This window comes from Protopterus annectens, chromosome 13.part0, assembly GCF_019279795.1.
Source record: "Protopterus annectens isolate FY-2018-M chromosome 13.part0, PAN1.0, whole genome shotgun sequence".
In the NCBI taxonomy this organism is placed as follows: domain Eukaryota; kingdom Metazoa; phylum Chordata; order Ceratodontiformes; family Protopteridae; genus Protopterus; species Protopterus annectens.
The window spans coordinates 927,425,313-927,445,886 of NC_056747.1; the positions used below are offsets into that span (position 1 = coordinate 927,425,313).

Consider the following 20,574-nt stretch of genomic DNA (forward strand, 5'->3'; position numbering starts at 1 on the left):
CAAAACTAGTGTCGCTATAAAGAAGGAGATGGCTTGGTCTGTTTGTTGGGTTAATTGCCTAACCCATGAGAAGGAAAAGAGGTAAAAGCTGTTCTAATTTGCTTGTATCTTCTCTCTCTCTTGGAAATATATGCCAATGTGGATGAACATTTCAGCTGCATTTCATGGAAAATACAATGCTGAAAATGCATTATCAGTGCTAAGAACAATGCATGCAAGAAGATGATGCCCTAGCAAACGGCCTTTGGGACATATCTACAATGCAGACCAAGAAGACTTAAAACATTCTTGAATCAAAGATGAAGTAAACAAATACAGACCAGAATTCATCATCACTGAATTCCTGTGGAGCACGACTGGTACCTAGTAGAACTGCATATGAATCTTAGAGAGATACAATGCACACACTTGGCAAGGTTCTATCAGATGGTTGCAGTAAGTCCACAGCCTCAATGAAGCACCCTGGCACAGGAAAATCCCATATACTCTCCTCAGTATGTTTCATCAAGCCCTGCTGTAGATAGCAAAAGGTAGAACAGTCCTCACTGAGCTGTGACCAGGAGACTGATACAAATCACAGAATCATATCATTCTGAGGCATTCTCTAGGCAGTTAATTGGGGAATGGCTGTGCCTGCAACTCAAAATGCACTAAGGAAGGTGGAAACCAGGGAGTGCACCACCTCTGGGCCTCTCATAACTGAAGAGAAAGATGAGTGCAAGCTAGAGGCTGCATTAATCATTGTCGATGTTGTGGCACAGGATGACTATGGACGTTTCTAAAAAAGACTTACCTTCCAGGCAGTGTAACTGAGGCCTGCCTACTGTTTATTTGTTTAAGCTGATGGATGGAAAATATATGCAGTTTCATGCAGGACTCTTCTGCCAGCCCCTACCCTGGGCACTTTCAAATGCAACCATCCTTCAGGTAGCAAGACAGGCCAGGATTTCTGCTGTCACTTATGGCAATGCTTCAGTTTGTACTTTTCTCCCATGCAGTACAAATAATGCTGCTATCAGTCATGGCTAGTTATGCTGTGGTTATACTGAAGCATATTTCTGAATTCTTGTGAGTTTATTAATGTTTATGCAGCTATGCTTTGCTGATCACCTGCTTCCATTTGATGTTATTTAGACTCCATTTCTGGGGTTATACTTTAGAACTGATCACCGTCGCACCATTCCACTACAAGTACTGTGTGCTGAATGGCCTTCTTATTTGTTCACAGTCTCTCTTATCCCCTATGCTGTGTTACATTTTTTAAATCTTTTATCCACTAGTGCATTCTGCTAAGACAGAGAACAATACTGTCAATGACACAGTGCTGTATCGTATATGGAACATGGCTTAAAACACTTCCTATGTACTACTTTATATTTTCTTGCTGTAAAGTTATTTTTGTACTATATACTCATTTGGCTTGTTTAATATTCTGTTTAGCACACCACAATGCATTTATATATTAGGCAGCACTGTACAACCTCTTGCACCAACATTAAACTTGCACTAAGCCATTTCATATCTTTATGAATCATAGCAGTCATCATAATGCCAGAAAAGGTCCAGGATGATAAAACATCATGTCCAGGGTATCCTGTACAAATCAGAACAGAACTGTACAATGTTCAATAGTTTGGATCATTTATTTCATTTGTAAATCATTTTGTTAGTTAAAGTCCCAGTGTCTGGGAGGAGTATACATCACTACAGAAATAAAAACCCCACAGTTTAGCCGCAATGATGGTCCTCAGAAAATCCACCTGGTTACAGATACCAGTCTTCCAGCAAATACTGAGGTGAGACCTAGAGATTCTGCTTTTAATGCACTAGTACTTTAGTAGCATTACGGTGAATATAAAAAGGGGCGAAAATGTTGATCTTTTCAACCACATCCCTAGCACAGTATATTGTGAACAAGGCAATTCTTTAGGGGGCATGTTCAGAGAAATAAAATATCTTCTTGTCTTTTCAGTCAACAGACAACCTTGCTGAACTCTTCCTTGCCTCCACATAAGCATGTAACTCCTTTCACTTGCATCATCTGCTCATCTGCATAGGCACACCTATAAAATGAAGAGTGAGTAACCCTCCCTTAGTCAAAACTTTTTCACTGAAGAAAAAGAGTGTGCTGTTTTGAAGGGGTTTTTTTTAAGCTAAGCCCTATCTATGAGTTTTTCACCTGAGAAAACAAATCTTTATTACACTTTAAGTCACAAAAAGCGTGGCGGATGAAGAGATAACAGGACCCAAACCAGTAAAACAGTTCATAAATATATTGGACAAACATAAAGCAAGTCCTATGAAGTTTACAAAAACAGATAAAATGGAAATAAACCTCTGACTGAGCTTATCCTGTAAGTAGAGACATGGGCAATACAGGTAGGCCAAACAGTTCTAATCTGCTATTAAATTGTATGTTTCTGTGTCCTCAAAGTGAGTGATGTCGTAATGTAGCTTGGGGAACCTACAGAGAGAGTTGGGTAAGATCTGTTTCTTAGGCAGTAAAAATACAAGTTCAGGTATGGAACAGGTAGGAGTTGCTAATATAAAGAAGGCTCAAGCACACGTCTCACTGTACATGTAACTGTGTGTGTATGTGGGGGTGGGTGGAGGATCAAGACTGCACTACCTTTATTACAGAACCCCTGGTGTAGACCACCAGGTCCATTGCCAGTGTTGCCAGTTTACAGGGAAATCAAGCTTACTCATGTCTATACCTACAGTTTGGGGATAGTGGAAACTCTGTCCTCTATGGCATAATCTCTGGTAATTTCATTCCATTACTGGCATGTTCCCATTGTCCTCTAACTGGCAGCTACAGCCAAGCTAGGTCACCCCTTTCTGCCCGATGCCATCAGTGTGCCATGTACCAGCACCAAGTCAGATATGTTACCCCATGCTGCCAAATGCCTGTTCTGCCCCAAGAATACAGTAAGTTGAATCCTGATGCTGTCAGACAAGCAATATGTCCCAAATCATAGGTGTTAATGAGGCAAGCCAGGATACCTTATGCTGCCAGTTACATCGGTTTCCCAGCTGCTATCACTCAGTCAGTCAATCCAGGATATTCTGACTTGGCCACACTTCCACTCTGTTACAAGTAGTAATTTTCATTCTGGGGAGAAATGTGGCACTTTATGCTATCAGATATTTACCAATGGGCAAGGCAGTAAATGCAGGCTAGACAACATTATCTTAGAAAGTAATCAACAATCAATACAAGGAATGCAGTATAAGCTGAAGTTTGAAGTGAAAAAAAATGAATACAAAAATGGAAATAATAATGCATATAATGCCAGTCCATATAACACCAAGCCAGTATATGTGGTATTAAAGAGTATTAATACAATCTGCTGCGGTTTAGGACCATATGATTTAGTACTAATCACACTGTGCTGTTGCAGTGCTGACTTGTACTGAGCTCACAGTACCTTGCAGACATCCTTTAAATCATCAATGCCAGTATACTACTCATGGGATAAATATTTGGGAGGAAGAAGTTGTTACTGAGTGCCAGAACCTGCAGTATAGTTAGAATTAGAGTTACAGGGGAATTTAGTAGGAAATAATTTTGGTCTGGAACTGTAAATAGCATTGCTGTGTGCTGCTGCATGAACAAGCATTGCAGGCATTTTAAACTGCCACTGTTGCTTCAGTACAGGATGGGACTAGTTATTTATAGGAGCTCGTGTTATGTAAGCAGTGACACACTAACTGAATTCAGCACACTCTTCAAAGGCCTGTGAATACTCACTCCCCTGTAGTCTGTGGCAGGCCAAAGACTTGAACATCATACTAAATTTTGAATGTCTTGTTCATTGTGTAACTTGGTACAAAAAATAAATCCACAACCATAAATGTCAAGTAAAGCTGTCAGTACAAGTAAGTAACTAACCTGTGGGGCTTCTGAAGATTTGTGACAATGTTGGGGAAGGCTCGGTTGGTGACAAAACATCAGGGGTGCCACATGTTTCGCAGTCGGAGCCAGGGCTGAATGGAGACACAAGACTGCACCCAGATTCTGAAACACCATTGAAAATTCAAAAGAAACATTAATGTAAGCTTGCATTTGCATGACAAAATGGCTGTTGATACTGATATTCACAATCAAGTCCCACCAGCATGTCTCACATCTCATTAATTTGATGTCCAGTGAAAACTACAAACTATTTAGTAAAGCCAAAGCAAGAAAAATAAAGATGAAGCAGGCCCTGATGCCCTTAGTTTCCCCCAAACAAGCAGGCAACTTTACTAGTACTCTGGTCATATCATACCTTTCAGCTGTACAGAATTTTGCAGAATGTACCAGTTTTTGTCTCCTGTTTTGCCCTGTCCCTTGTAAAACATTTGATTTCCTGGTAAATCACTGAATATTACAGTCAGTCAATAATGTCAAACATTAGAGTTCCATGCTTGCATTGTTCAGAAAATGCATGTTAATGCAAAATCTATCCAAGTATTAATTTATTAAGTGAATTAGAGTAATATTTAAAATTGTCCCTGATTCTAGGCATTTGTTCCCCCCATTAGTTTTGGCTTTGTCCAGAATTCTCGAGTTGACAGTTATGGGTCAAACATCCCTATTCAAAAACATACTGTATACTATATTCATCTAATTAATACTGTTTTCTTTTATCTGTATCCCTCCCTCCCCACAAACAAGTCTGTGCATTTAGCTTTTCAGATCATTAAGAAAACAAACAGTGGTCAAACAAACAGTTCTGTACTATCTGACACAGAAAAAACAGATATGATAAGATAACTACTTATAGATCTAAATAATACACAGTACAGGAACAGATGTGGCACAGAACCAAGGTTCATTTCATGTTAGAGTCAGAAATGTTTGGAAATGTGCTGAGGTTTACTGATCAAATAAGTAAGGGTACCCAGCAAAAAGCCAGCTAGTAGCACTGGAAAACTGGGCATCTGCCAGTATGCAGCTCCGTATATTGGCAGTATTGCTGTACATGGGGGGTGAAACAAGTTAACCCCCAAGTAACGCATTGTTCACGATCAAGCAACAGTACTGTGCCCCATTTGTTAAACTGCCCCCTTCTGCTCTTAATGTGAAAGCATTACTTACTGTTTACAAAACACTAGTCTGAAATCTCTGCCTTCTACTATAAACACATTCTCTGTAGCAGAAATAAGACTTGTTGCAGTGGGAAATTCATTAGCCAACAATGTATAAGGCTTAGTCTAATACCAATGGGATAATGCAGATGGTGAGCTCCAGGTTTACAAGAACAGATGTTGTGTACATCAGCAATGCTAAGAGTTTGGCAACCATGCTTAAACCACAAAGAATGGTTTGAAACACAGTCCTGAAATTATTACCAGAATGAATTGTTTTATTTTACTGTTTGTTATACAGCATTTCTAACTCTTGGCATTGATTTTGCTATAACTGTGATGATTTTACATTAGAGCTCTCATTAAGCACCAGTCAACTTTCTATTTATCTGTCATGCAGTTCCTCCTGTTGAACTCATTAACTGCACTGGGTCATTAATTTATCAAGTGACACTGTGACCAGCCTTAATATGGTGCTGAAAAATCTGTCACAAATGCTGCAACATATTGCTTTGCTGTTCCTGGTTCAAGATTGCTCGTTGAAGTGGGAAGACAATGAAGTTATTATGGCCGAACTGATAATCAGATCAAGCAATAGGTTTGTTTTAAAGTGAAAACATTTTAAAACATGCAATTATTTTATGCAGCTGGGTTTGTCCTTGAGTTGGACAGCTACACATTTCAATTTGTGGATTTACACTATGAAATTAATGAAGCAGTACATATAATACAAGCTGAGGCCTGGAATACTGATCTCAGTAACATATATGTAGGAAAAGACTGGTCTTCTCTGGGGATACAGTGGCATGATAAAAAGGAATGTATTTTTATGCTGCAGTTTTCCAGTCAGAAGTAGCAAACTTGGGTATTACTAGTGTATAACAACTGAAGTGTGACAAGAAAGTCAAGCTGTGTGAGATACTCACCATGAAAGTTGATGTCACAGCCCTAGCTTGTCTTTCCAGTAACAGAACCCTGGCACCAATACCTAAAATATCTGCACGGTGTTTCTGGCTGCTGTTATGGTGAATACATCTCATGCTGTTTTACTTCTCTCAGTTCTTTCTCTGCAGAACTCAGGACAGTGAGGTTGAACAGAGGGCCAAGAACAGGTGGAGGGTCCCTCCAACAAGTTGTACTTTGAAGGACTACTGTAGTAAAACCATCTTGATGCATAAACATGAAGTCTATCTTCTGATTCCTGGTAAACATTTTCCAGAAGACTAAGTTGTTTTCTCACAGATCACTCCTTATGACCCACCCCCCCCAAGAAAGGCTACCAAAGCAGCCTGTCATGTAGAAGAATTAATTCTGAATTAAACCTGTAAAGGATGGCCAGCAGCATCATAACAAAACTTAGTGCAGGGATAATTAGTGGAGCATATAAAATATTGCAGGATAAGTATAAGTATCAATCAGAGGAGTTAGACAGAATTGAGAAGACAGACTGGAAAAGAAATTTACAAGAAAACAATAAGATATACGCATGGCTCCCAAGTATGCAATGAAGTCGAGAAGGTTTAGGATCTCTGCTTGGAAGTGTTTGCATAGTTATTTTTATACCTCAAGCAGAATTCAAAGAATTTCTCCTTGGGTAAATAGCAAATGCTGGAGGTCTGATAGAGAAGAAAGAGATAATTGGGAATATGTGTTGCGGGAGTGTTATGAGTTGGCAAATTAAAAAAATTCTTTACAGAGTACTCTGTCAGAAATTTTGGGTGAGCAAATGGCTGTAAGTAAGGAAATAATTATTTTAAGTTGGGATACAGGATCTGAATAGCCTAGACATAGTAAGGCCTTGTTAAGTTTAACTCTATTGGCTGCCAAAAAGCAATTACTAGAAAATGGAAATCAAAGTCTACACCAACCGTCTTTGAGGTATTGAATATTATAAAAGAGGGAAAATAACTGGAAGAGGAATCTTTAGAAAAGGGAAGGAGCAAATTACATAGATGTAAATAGAAACTGTGGGACAATACATGCAGCATAATAACCAAGGAAGTACTGCTAACAAAAGAAGCTGAAACCAACCTTTATTAGTACAAACAAATTTGTTCGTACAAATGAGTTTACCTAGGTTTCATCCTACAAACACAGGACTTCTTCAGAACTGTTTTCCAAAAGTACTACAGCCCCTATTTATGCCTCACTTACAACCCCACCCTGTTGTAAGTGCACCCTCATTTAAAAAGACAATGCATTACATAATTGCAACAAAGTTAAATACAATACGATACAGTTAATAATCACAATAAATATTCTACAAAATACTATATATTAATGACATCAAATTTCATAAAGTGTATAAAATGTATGTATATATATATATATATATATATATATATATATATATATATGTATATGTTATAAAAATGAGTTGATTGTTATTGTTAAATGTTGTAAAAAGGTGTAAAACTTATATATAAAACTAACTATATAACCAGATTGTATATTGGTATATTTATTTACTTGTCTATCCCAATATATTTTTTAATTTTAATACTGGGGTTATACTGATATTTTCATTAATACCAGGAAAGACTGTGGTGTTTAACCGCAATTGCCATCTTAACTCAGCAATGTCCAAATGCACATCTAATATCCTGCCCTGTATATTATTTATAATTTGTTGTATAACATAAAATTGAAATTCATGCCCCTGATGGTGCATAACGTGCCTAGCCAAGGCATTCACAGCTTTGGCTTTTTGGATATCAGATATATGTTCTCTAATTCTTTGTCTAAGTCGCCTACAAGTCTTCCCGATATAGAATGCCATACATTGTTGGCACTTAGCCAAATAAACTACATTTTGGGAATAACAATTATAATGTCCACAGATAGGTATATTATACCCACTCAACCTAAACCAATAACTGGTAACCAAAATGTGTTTACAAACATTGCATCTACCACATTTACAGTTACCAATGGGCCTATTAATATGCCTAATATGTAAATCATCCATTTTCAATGTATTTTTTATAGATCTATCTTTTCTGTACACGCACAGGGGACATTTACCCATCTTCAACTCAACGTTCTTATCTACCTGCAAAATTTTCCAATTATTTCTTACTACTTGCGTGACCCAATCTGCATCAAGATTAAATGTGGTGACAAACATTATGCCGTCTAGGGCCAGCTTATTAATTTGCTCTCCACCGCTATTTGATAGTGAATACTCACTTCCATCACTAACCATCTCCCTGAGGATGGCCCTATATATACCATCCTGCCTCTTTCTTATAACTTCATCTTTAATTGTAACACACAACTGCAATGGATACCCTCTTTTTATAAACATCCCTGTGATGTAATCCAATTATTTTAAAAATAAAGATATTCGTATTATGAAACCCAACAAGGGTAATGGTGTGGTATCGAGGGATAGGAATGATTATATAGATAGCATGATGTTGATGCTATTAGAAAATACATACATTGAGGTTAGTTTAAATGAGATTAATATTGCACACAGCAAGTTGGATTTGATGCTTGAGGACATGCTATTTCAAGGCCAGATAAATGAAGCTGTTCATATTTATATAAAAAATAATAACCCCATGATTAGCAATATCTTTGGTATTCCAAAGATACACAAGGGGCTAAGTAATGTAAAATTCAGGCCTACTGTAGATGGCAAGCATAGCAAAACTTGTTTTATGAGTAAATATTTGGACTGCCATCTAAAGAAGGGTCTAGCTACCATTTCATATATAACTAAGGACTCTTGGGATTTTTTTGGAAAAATTGAAGTAGGTGATGATACCATATTACTTACGGTGGATGTATGTAATCTATTCACCACAATACCACACCAGATAGGGTTGAAATGGTTGGAATATCAGTTAAGAAGGACTCAGTTATATGATCAGGACCAAATAAATGTTTTTATTACGTTGATGGAGGCAGTTTTATCTAACATTTTTTTGTTTTTTGAAGAACATTACTATAAACAGATGACAGGAGTAGCTATGGGGGCAGCTTGTGCCCCCATATATGTGAATTATGTAATGTCATATTAGGAACAGGATTTTGTGTTCCCTAGTGAATTTGGCTTGTATATCAAGCATTACACACGCTTCCTGGATGATATATTTATTATCTGTGAAGGCTTTAAGGAAAAGTTAAAAGGATTTTTGGAATACATTAATAAAACAAATATTTTTTTGGCCTTCACACATATGTACAGTAAGGAGGCCATTTCTTACTTGGATGTCAATTTAAAAATTGTTAATAATAAAGACAGAATGGAATTGACCTTGGAGATTTACAGAAAGCCAACTTTCTCTAATTCTTACTTGGACTACACAAGTTGGCACCCTCGCCATCAAAAAAGTCCATTGTTAAAGGACAAATGGTGAGGGTGGCCAGAATGGTTAGTGATCAACAAGTATTTTTGAAAGAACTGGATTACATCACAGGGATATTTATAAAAAGAGGGTATCCACTGGAGTTGTATGTTACAATTAAAGATGAAGTTATAAGAAAGAGGCGGGATGGTATATATAGGGCCATCCTCAGTGGGATGGTTGGTGATGGAAGTGAGTATTCACTATCAAATAGTGGTGGAGAGCAAATTAATAAGCGGGCCCAAGATGGCATAATGTTTGTCACCACATTTAATCTTGATGCAGATTGGGTCACGCAAGTAGTAAGAAATAATTGGGAAATATTGCAGGTAGATAAGAACGTTGAGTTGAAGATGGGCAAATGTCCCCAGTGTGTGTGTGTACAGAAAAGATAGATCTATAAAAAATATATTGGAAATGGATTAGTTAATTTCATATATATGTTTTACACCTTTTTACAACATTTAACAATAACAATCAACTCATTTTTATAACATATACATACATTTTTATATATACATACATTTTATACACTTTATGAAATGTGATGTCATTAATATGTAGTATTTTGTAGAATCTTTATTTATTGTGATTATTAACTGTATCGTATTGTATTTAACTTTGTTGCAATTATGTAATGCATTGTCTTTTTAAATGAGGGCGCACTTACAACAGGGTGGGGTTGTAAGTGAGGCATAAATAGGGGCTGTAGTACTTTTGGAAAACAGTTCTGAAGAAGTCCTGTGTTTGTAGGACGACACCTAGGTAAACTCGTTTGTACCAACAAATTTGTTTGTACTAATAAAGGTTAGTTCCAGCTCCTTGTGTTAGCAGTACTTTCTTGGTGAGAGTATTCTGATTTGCTACAAGATCTGTGTCCCTGACCTTCATTGGCTTAAGTCTTTGCCTTGATTGGTTTACTGAATTAGCTTTTTTTCTGTAACCTGTGCAGAGCTGTTCTCAGCATACCACTGCTTAGAACTTACTGAATAGTGGGTAGTGTGCACAAGAGATTTTTTCAGAAGAATCCTACCTAGTGAAACTGACGTCAGTACTCTAAACATGCAGCCAGTATGAACATAAATAAAATGCTGTAAGCTGCAGTAAGGCACATCAGGTATCGGATTTCATCCTAGCCCAAGATAACTAAAGTACCTTCCCACAAATAATTAATCACATTAAACTACCTACCCCAGCAGATACAGTCATTCCTGTACTCCAGAATCAAACTGAAATACCTATCAAAGCAGGCACCAACCTCTCTGCCCCCAAAATTAGACCTGTCAAAACCATGGGCCAACACTTTCCAGCAACATCTGTAGTTACTCTGATTGAGATGGAAATCTTGAGACGATGTAGGAAAAATATCATGCTGTCTGACAACCATCTATAAATCAAACAGCATAACACAGTATGTGAAAAATGTACATACATAATGATCACTGGAGGCCAAAATCTCATACAAAGACAAAACACTGATACCAGGATTGTCAGCACTTCCTCCCAAAACACACCTTTCCACAGTCCACATAAAACATATAATTTATCATATGCTAAAGTTCTGAAGGTTAACTTGCCCAAACCACAAAAAACACCTGAAATGTAACAAGGGCACTATAGGTTCATAGGTATGTACTAGGCTAATGACCAGGCCTTTATAATCTTAGCTGTACAATCCAACCCAATTGTCTTCCTATGTATCATGATTGTTTATTAGGAGGGGGTATGTTAGGAAGTTTCTAGAGATTATATGTGGGGGCATGTTAGTTTGGGCTTTACTGTCTGCCTCTGTCTAACAGAGACTTGGGGGCCAGACCCAGGGTGAATAATCGATTTCCCATCCATTGGTCAAGGTTACTTCTAAATAGGGGCTGACATGGGCTCTGCTTCACTAGCTTGCCAACATATCTTATTTATGTCACAAGCAAAGTTTAAATCCTTGAATCTAGTGGCTCTGATGCTGTTCATTTTGCAGATGTGCAAAAGGTCCATCAGAGCAGGATCTGAGAAAGCACTGTATGCCAGGCAAGCTAGTCTGTTAGTAACCTATACGAGAAAGAGTAGAGAGATAGGGCTTTAATGTGATCAGAATTCTCCTGGTAATAAACCTTTGTGGACTTTCCAGCTGTTGCATGTGTCTGGTGAGGTCCATGGTGAAGGAGGCATTATACTCAATGATGGGTCTGATAAGGGTTGAATAAAATAAATGTAAATGTGTCTATGTTGCAAGTGATAATTCAATAAAGGTGTTTAAAAATAGAATTACATAAAAAAAAAAGTTGAATAAAGTGGCCCTATGACTTCTTTAGACCTGGATGCCATGTCGTTACTTATAAGCTGGCCAACACAGAATGATTTTCTTACTACCTTGTTCACATGTTGGTCAAAGGCCAGATTGCTGTCTCCATATGTTCTCAGATCCCTGACTTCCGGGTCAACTCTTAGGGGTGTCTTATCAATGGAGTAATTAGCTTGGGTGGCAATTTTCCTAAAAGGCACTATAATGCATTTCTTGGCATTGACTTTTAATCCATGACTTTAGTACCCATAATTTCTCTGTGTTAGATCCTGTTATAAGATGTTTGTGTCATTGGGGGATTCGTGATAGCTCACAATTTACAGTCATCTGTGAACTTGGTCAGCCAAAGGCCCTTGACATTAGCCTTTAATTCTGACAAGTAGATGTCAAATAGGTGTGATCCCAGCATGGAGCCCTAAGGAATCCCGCTGGTGACTGGTCTCTTAATAGAAGTGGTATCTGGGTCCTGTCTGTGAGCCAGCTGGCAATCCAGTGAGTTACTTATGGGTTTATGCCAAGTTATCAAGTATACCTGAGTGGAGTATTCTACTGAATGCCTTAGCCAGGTTGAGGTAGGTGGTATACACCATTTTCCCCCTCACCAATTGCCTTGGTGACCTTCTTAACAAAGCTCACCAGGTTTATTAGGCACGATCTTCCCTTGACAAAGCCAAATTGTGTTGGGTCCAGTGTCTGAAAGTTGCCTATGTCTTTGTTGATCATTTCCATGACAATTAATTCAATGGCTTTGCATATTAGACTATTCAAACTAACAGGCCTGTAGTTTCCTAGTTTGGTTGATGGTCCACCCCCTATAAAGTGGGATAAGCATTGCAGTTCTTCATTATCATGGTACAAACCCTGTTTTGAGCGTATAGTTGAAGAATGACTTAAGTGGTCCTGATAGGTCATGTTTCAAGCTATTTAGGATGAATCCCAGGATATTGTTGGGGCACACTGAGGCTAAGTTTTTGACCTCAGCAAGCACCACATGACATGCTCCCTGTTAATAACTGGGGGTTTATGCTAGTAGGTATTTCAATGGGGAGGCAAGGGTAGTGGGGGGGGGGTGAAGTTTGAGCTGAATTTCTCGGCCAGCAAATTCACTAGGTCGTTCTGCTCAGTGAAGATGGCAACACTGACCAGCAGGTCAGCATACTGATGTGTGCTGCCTTTGAGGTTTCAGACATAGCTGTAGAAGGCCTTGTGGTTTGCTTTAGCCTGTGAGGCTATCTTGACCTTATAATTGGCCTTATTAGACTTAATTAGTTCTCTTAGTTTCCTGTTAACTTCGAGAGTTTGTATTATTAAGAGAGTTACTGTTCCTGATTTTAGCCATGACCTTTTTCCTTTTGTTATACACCCTATCAACGTTAGGATTCCACCACTTTGGTTTGTTTTTAGAGTTTGCTTTGGGCTTACTTCTAGTAGTACAACACCCTCTTTACAACCATTTACATGGTTGTAGAAGGTCTCTGAACAATTCTGCACAGGTTACTGTGAACTCAGGGTTGTGAAGGGCATTGAATTTTGACAAACTATTACTTAATAGGATGTAGTTTGCTTTGCAATAGTTCTTAACTGTTACAGGGTTTGCTGGAAGCAGCTTTGTGGTCTGACTTCACCAGTGATAATGTGACTCTGTGGGGGTGGGCACACTCTTCCATACTGGTGATGACCAGGTCCAGTATGCTTGAACCTCTGCTGGGTGTGTGCACTATCTAGTCAAGGGTATTTGTGTTAATAAAGTCCAGGAATCATTGTGCCCGTGAGTATGATACACTGTATCTTTCCCAGTCTATAGATGGATAGTTAGTCTCCCATGAATAGGGTATTTGATTTAACAGTGAGTGTCTCCAGCAGGTCCAGGTATGAACTATGGGATTCTAGGAGCATAGAGGGTGACTTATAGTCTACTAGGATATGGTATGGAACTTTGTCTGTGATGATTTGCACATGGATAAATTCCAGGACATTGTCCTGTTTAACCAATGCAGAGTTTTACTTGCTGTTAATATAGATTGAAACTCCTCAATTTTTTTGTCCCTGTCTGTGCAGCTGATATTCTAAATATATGGAAGGCACTGAAGCCTTGTACTGCCACAGTACTTTCTGCGGATTTAAACCACGCCTCTGTAACAGCACAGATACCTGTATTCTTCAGAGTGAGGAGACCTTGCAGGGTGTGGAGTTTCTTGTTTAAGCTACTAGCATTGAGCAGTAACACCTTTAGTTACCTATACGTCTGATGAAGTGGTGTGACACAACCATGAAAGCGCTAACCTTTTTAAGAAATCTTATGTTTTTTATTGATTAAACCAGTGTTGATAAATGTTTGACCATAGAGCCTTACTGCCTATGGTTGGTACGCTGGACATTTTCTTGAGTAAGTTCTAAACTGTGTTAGGCTAAGAGATCCTGGTACAGTAGAAGTGCAACTCTTGCATTATCCTGACTACATGACTAAGTCCTTGTTTTTGATTTTAGTTGGCACTGAGCTAACAACTTCATTCTCCTGATAAGTCCCACTATTTGTACTATTAATCTGATAATGTACTGACCTACATATAAACCTGAACTACTTTACCAGTGAATATATATCTCTCAGCTACTGCATCACCATGAGACACTGTAACAATATGCATTAACTCCTAAGCCACTGCAGCTATCTGCACACAACTCTATTTTAATGTATCAACCTGCCACATTATGCTACTACATTACAAGATAGATATGCTCTTACTGTATCAGCTGACCTGTGACAGGACCCTCCTTAGTGGGTCTACATTTGGGCATTTCCTCTCTTCCACTCCAGTTTGTCAGTTACTGGACACCTCCATTTCCGGGGACATACATGCACCATGACATTGCACAGTGACACATCACACATTGCACTAGGAGACAAGCATAGCCTCTGAGCCCACCACCTTACTCCCAAGCATTGAGAGACCACAACATCTACAAATTAAGAAAAATGAAAACATTTGAAACTTATAGTGTTTACAAGAAAAAAAAACATATATATATATATATATATATATATATATATATATATATATATATATAGAGAGAGAGAGAGATATCTCTATATATATATATATATATATATATATATATATATATATATATATATATATAAATCTGTATGTATGTACATATACATTGCATATATAAATATATAGCCTAAAGAAAACCTTAGCAGCATCCACTGGATGGGGTGTCTGTCACAGCCGAGAAGTAGTAGAAGGAAAAATATCTGTGATCCACTTAAGAGGGCCTTTTTATAGAATAAATGATACTGCGACAACAAAGCTGTTATGTCTAACATTAACAGGAAACAGAGGACAAAGGATTAGTCCAGATAAAATCACTTAAGTTAGCAGAGCTTGCAGACCCTCTCTGTGATTCCCTCCCTGTGGGAGGAATAAAGACTCCTTGTTGAAATTTCAAGTAGTTTATTCAGTTAAGTTGGTATATGGATGAGTGTTCTTGGTGGGATACTAGACCTGACTCAACCTTTCTGGATTCCTACCATTTTTTTATAATCTAATATTAGGGATCATCCACAGTGGGAATGACATGAAATCCGATCCATAAAAAAACACCATGGTGGAAGAAGCCAAATGACAGCACAGATAAAAAGCTGAGAAGGTTAAACTCGGAAGTACCAAGGTACCAAAGGAAGCCTGGCTCCTGAAGTCATGGTACAAACATTAATGTTTGTTAACGATGAGAATAATGACCATGTAGCCATAACAGAAATGTCTAAAATGCAGAAATATTTGATGAAAGTGCTGAAAGCAACTGCAGTCACACCCCTCATGGAGAGACCTGTGACAAAAACATAATGTAACTGGCAGCCCACTCAGAGAAGGTTGCCTGACTTCCCCCTGCAGAGTAAAGGAGGCAAATACCTGTTTTGTCTTCCTAAACTCATGCATTCATTCTGGGTACATAGTGAGTTGCCGTTGCATGTCCAGGTTGTGAGGGACTCATTCTCCTCAGGTTTCCAGGTATATGGCCCACAAAGAAAATGTAAAGAGACATAGATTGGTCTAAAGACAGTTCTAACAACACTTGTGGCTTGGTCCTAAGGGGTTCCAATTCCTGTGAAAGACCAGCTACAGCTCCCATTAGAGAAGAGCAGGGAGCTTTGAAACTCTGCAGGTGAAGGTGATAACTGCCAAGAAAAGCATTTTATAAAAGATGAACTTCAAATGTGCCACATCATCATGGTGCGACCGGGGATGGATAAATCTGTAAAAAGGTAAACCAGTGGGTTAAATCAAGGATGAGTAAATCTGACAATACCGATGTTTGGGTCCCATAGGGGGGGTGGGTCTTCAGAGGAAGACAGAGATGCTAAATGCTTTTAAGGAAATGCTTGACAGCAGATGCTGGGTCATTGTCCTACCCTGCATAAGGTGATATGGCATAGAAAGTGGTAAGACCGGAAACTGACAGAGGTCCAAAACCCTCACTACACTTGAGGACTTAAGGAGTAATTCAAGGAATCCATCAGCACATTTGTTTCACCTGGGATGTGACTTGCTGAGAGACATGCCTCTGTCTGTGGATCACTGCCAGATTCACATCACTATACAGATGCATGCCTTCTTTCTTATTTACATACTACATGATGAATGCATTGTTAGACTGAAACAATAATGTTTCCAGAGCCAGCTTGCCTTTCAGAACAACTCCAAATGTTCATTGAGGAGTACTCCTTCCAGGAGGACTACATCCTTTGAACCATGTCTCTTCCACAGAATCATTACAGAACCAAAAATAAGTTATTCACTCAGCCAGCAAAAGCATCAATCACCAGGAAATGTAATGTAGTCATCTGCAAGAAGGCTGGAGCCCCACCTTCAACTAGATGGGGAATGTCTCTACCTCTGGGGCCCTTTGATAGATTTCTAACACCAAAGAGAACATCAATGAATATGTAGCTAATGAACCCTGAAAGTCTACTGCTACATCCACCTCCTCATGTGTGTGTGTGTGTGTGTGTGTGTGTGTGTGTGTGTGTGTGTGTGTGTGTGTGTGTGTGTGTGTGTGCACGCGCATGTCCCTTTGTGAAAGCTACAAGAAAGACAATGATGCTCAGAACATATGAAGGATCTAAGGATTGTACCTTCTGATATACCCCCATCCAGTATGCCAAGACCAGAACCTCCCGGAGCATAAATATGAGCAGGAGTGACCAACAACTGAGGGTGTCCAGCTACATGCTGATACACGCATCTCTCTGGAGGGATCAGACAGGACATCTCCCAGTTTATGATTGTCCCCATGAACTGTAATCATGTAGTTATAGAAGCAATCACTGCAGAAATGCCACAAGGAACTCCTTTGATGAAGCCACCATGACCCAGTCATTCAGACTGGACATCACATGGCTTTCCTTCTCCTGCAAGATATCCAGTGCAATAGCTTGCAAATTGGTGAACATCTTGAGTGCACAGGAAAGGTCAAAAAGCCTTTTAAAAGTTTTAAAGTTTTAAAAGTGATGCCCACCAAGGAAAAAACTGAATGAATCTTCTGTATAGACCACAGACAAGAAAGTGTCAAAAGGTACCCATTCTGTCTAGCAATATCATCCTCGTATTCTGTGAAAGAGAAGCACGGCCACTTTGGAGAGTCACTAGTTGGAATGTGACATACCAGATGTACTCATTAAAGTCACTAAGGGCCATGATGTGCTGAAGCATTTTTTTCTCCTTTGTAACTAAAATGAGGCAGAAGCAGACATCTGTCCTTGTTCTGATGGTAGGGCAGTCTCTACAGCCATTGTGACTAATCTGGACCTGTCCCACAAGTTTTCAGGAGATAGTTTGGTCTCTAACAAGAGTCATTTTTGTTAGAAAACATAAGACCTCTAAGAAGTAGCTACCCATGACTGCACTGGCCCATACTGATGGCTCTTCAAAGTGGGACAAACACAACTGACTGACTCTCAATTGATATTCCTGACCCACAGTTACAAGTGGAACTGGAGGGCCTCTAAAGAAGTCCTCTTGAGAATCTTAGCCATCACCACCTAGTGATTGATAGCCCTCCTTTGGATGTATGTGACATCTTATTCTTTCTTGGAGTCAGTTAGATCTAGAAAAATAAGAGAACTCAGCTGACAGGGATTCATAAAAGTCTTCAACAGTGGTGACATCTTGCTTTTTCTTCAGGTCACCCACCATGTTCTGAAACAGCCAGCCAAGGAAAATCTTCCACTCTCAAACCCGGCATCCAGTATGGACTTTCTGAGCTCCTCTTTCATACAGGTGATCCACAGCCACAGTGACCCCTTTGTGAAAACACATGTTTAAGTCTTATGCCCCAGCCATAGTATCTGTACAGTCAAAACTACAATAAGTCAGAGGGTAACCCACTGTGGAGTCTGTTAGATCCTCTTTAAAACCAGACTCAGAGAGATCTGAAAATATTTTCAGCACCTGCTCCATTAGTAGAATACAGACATATGGGAAAAACAGTTGATGGCTCTAAGCTACTGTATGACAGAGGTGAAGTCTCTCTTGTGCACCCATTCACCTTCTAAGAAGCTGCTGGAGTAGAATCAGGGTGCTCAAAGGCTGTAAATATGGCAACCTTGATGAAGGCTGCCATAGGAGGATGATCCAGCTTCCTTCTTCTTCCCCAAATACTCACTGAGGAATTGGGGTGATTGGGGGGGGTCTACAATCCAGTGCAATGTGTATTTCTTAGCCTTAGGCTTTCTCCTAAGAAGGGGGACATCTAGCTGGGAGAAGTAGGGTGGAAGATGTCATTGTCTTTATTGATCTCCAACACAGTAGCCCCCACCTAGTACTCTAATTCCTCAGAGGAAGCTCAGGTGGGGAGGAAGAGGCTTGCCTTACCCTAGTCCTTGGGTAAGTGTGTTTATGTATGGATGATGTGGAATGTGGTACAAAATGTCATTATGAGTATTTGAAGACTGGAGGAGGTAGTACTGCTATATCCAGTTTACCCTTTAAGTGAATTCAGTATTGTATCTCTCTCCCAGATGCCTATCTACATCTTCTGAACTTCTCTACTCCTCCCATACCCAAATGAAATCCCTCTCATTCAACCATTCTAGACATCCACTCTATACAGCCACACATCTTTTCATGAAGACGCACTATCACTGATCCAGAGAGTAATTGACTCCTATCAGCGACTATTCTCCCTCCCCCCTCTTTTTCTATAATGTTTAGAACAAACCCTTTAGATAACCCTAACATAATCATGCCACGTCTGTTCTGGCCTCTAGTAAAAAGAGTTATATCTCCTCTAGTCTGCGGTTATATCACTTTTCCTCAGCATCATTCACCCTTCCTCTGGACTCCTTCCAGAAGCCTGATGTCTCTCTTTTTACAGGCTCTAGAGCTGCATATAGTCCTCCATATGTGGCCTGCCTAGGGCTGGGGGAGTAGGAGCACTCCTTCTTTGTTTCTAGAGTCTATCCCCCTAAGGATACACTCCATTCCCCTAAGGATACACCCCAGCATTCTGCTAGGGATGCATTATCCTGTTACTCTATTCCTGATGGCCCAGTCCATGTATGACCAACATACTCAGAGCCCTTTCCAACTCTGGTGCCATTATTTGCACTCCCTCAAGTTGATACCTCATAGCAGGGTTGCCGTAGCCCAAGTGAAGTAGTCTGCAATAAACCAAATGTACTAGCTTTCTGCCCACTTGGTCAGCCTTTTTATGTCCTTGGTTAGGTCTCTCCCTCTTGCACCTAACCTTATGGATGACATTATCCCTCTCACCACAATCCTTTACATTTTGCTAGTCAGCAATGCAGTGAAACAATTCCTTAATCTTGACCTTACCTTAGCAGCCACCTGTTGGGGGAGGGGGAGGGCTGAGTCAGCGGCATTGTATCTTCTGTAATCCCATCACAAAACTGAATCAGGATCAACTGACAGCCTTTTCTGGACAATAACCCATGGTGGTTGTTGTCCATGAGATCACTGACCACTAGCAGATGTGCCAGTATTTCATTCAGGGTTCTTTCCATGATTTTCCCTACTACTGCTGATAGGCTTTCATTTCGTTAGTTTCATCAATCTTTCTGGCTCCTTTCTACTGGTTGTTTTGCAGTCCTTGGGCACATCTATGGTGGCTATAGAGCTACTGAAAACCTCCCTCAGGGGATCTGCCAGCACAGTGGCTTGATTCCTGAGCACCCTGAGGTGCAGCCCATGTGACCCTTGTGCATTAGCCTCCCTTAGGGAAGCCATAACCCTCTCAGGCTATCCCCTCTCTATGCTAGTGTAACTTCACTGCTCTCGCCAATCTGCTTATCTCTGTCCTAGCCCGGCACCATCTCCGTACTTTCCTGTGTAAAGACTAAAGTGAAGTATTGAAGTATTCATTACTTCAGCTTTTAACAGTTTTTTTTATCTCCATCCCATCTTTGCCCAGCTTGACCAGATCTGTCCTTCCCTTACTTCTTTCAGAGATATGCAGTAATAAGCCATTGTTCTCCTTCTTGATTGCTGTTGTTGTCTTTTGGCTTTTCCCGGTTAGGGGTCGCCACAGCGGAACTCTGGTCCGCTAATGATTGGCAGTAGATTTTCATGGACGCCGAGGTGCCACCTCGACATTCAACCTTCAACGAAGGCACGCCCATTTACGCATATCATTCAAACGCCCACCCAACCGCAAGGAGGACATGCAGACTCCACACAGAAGGCACTCCCTGCACTCCAGCTGAGAATCGAACGGGAGAACCTCTTGCTGTGAGGCAACAATGCTACTGTTGCACCACCACAGCCATTGTTCCACTTCTTGATTCCTTCTGTTAAATCTATTTCAGCATGTGCTTTTACAATG

At 39.7% G+C, this 20,574-nt stretch overlaps 1 protein-coding gene across 2 annotated transcripts in view; it reads right to left on the minus strand.

The window, feature by feature from the left end:
• The window catches only part of WNK4 (WNK lysine deficient protein kinase 4), an 895,969-nt gene that overhangs the window by 202,510 nt on the left and 672,885 nt on the right, over positions 1-20,574 (minus strand). For both annotated transcript variants that reach the window (XM_044054689.1, XM_044054688.1), the window contains exon 14: positions 3,896-4,021. In XM_044054689.1, coding sequence (XP_043910624.1) covers positions 3,896-4,021 — 126 coding nt within the window. The remainder of the gene's footprint in view (positions 1-3,895; positions 4,022-20,574) is intronic.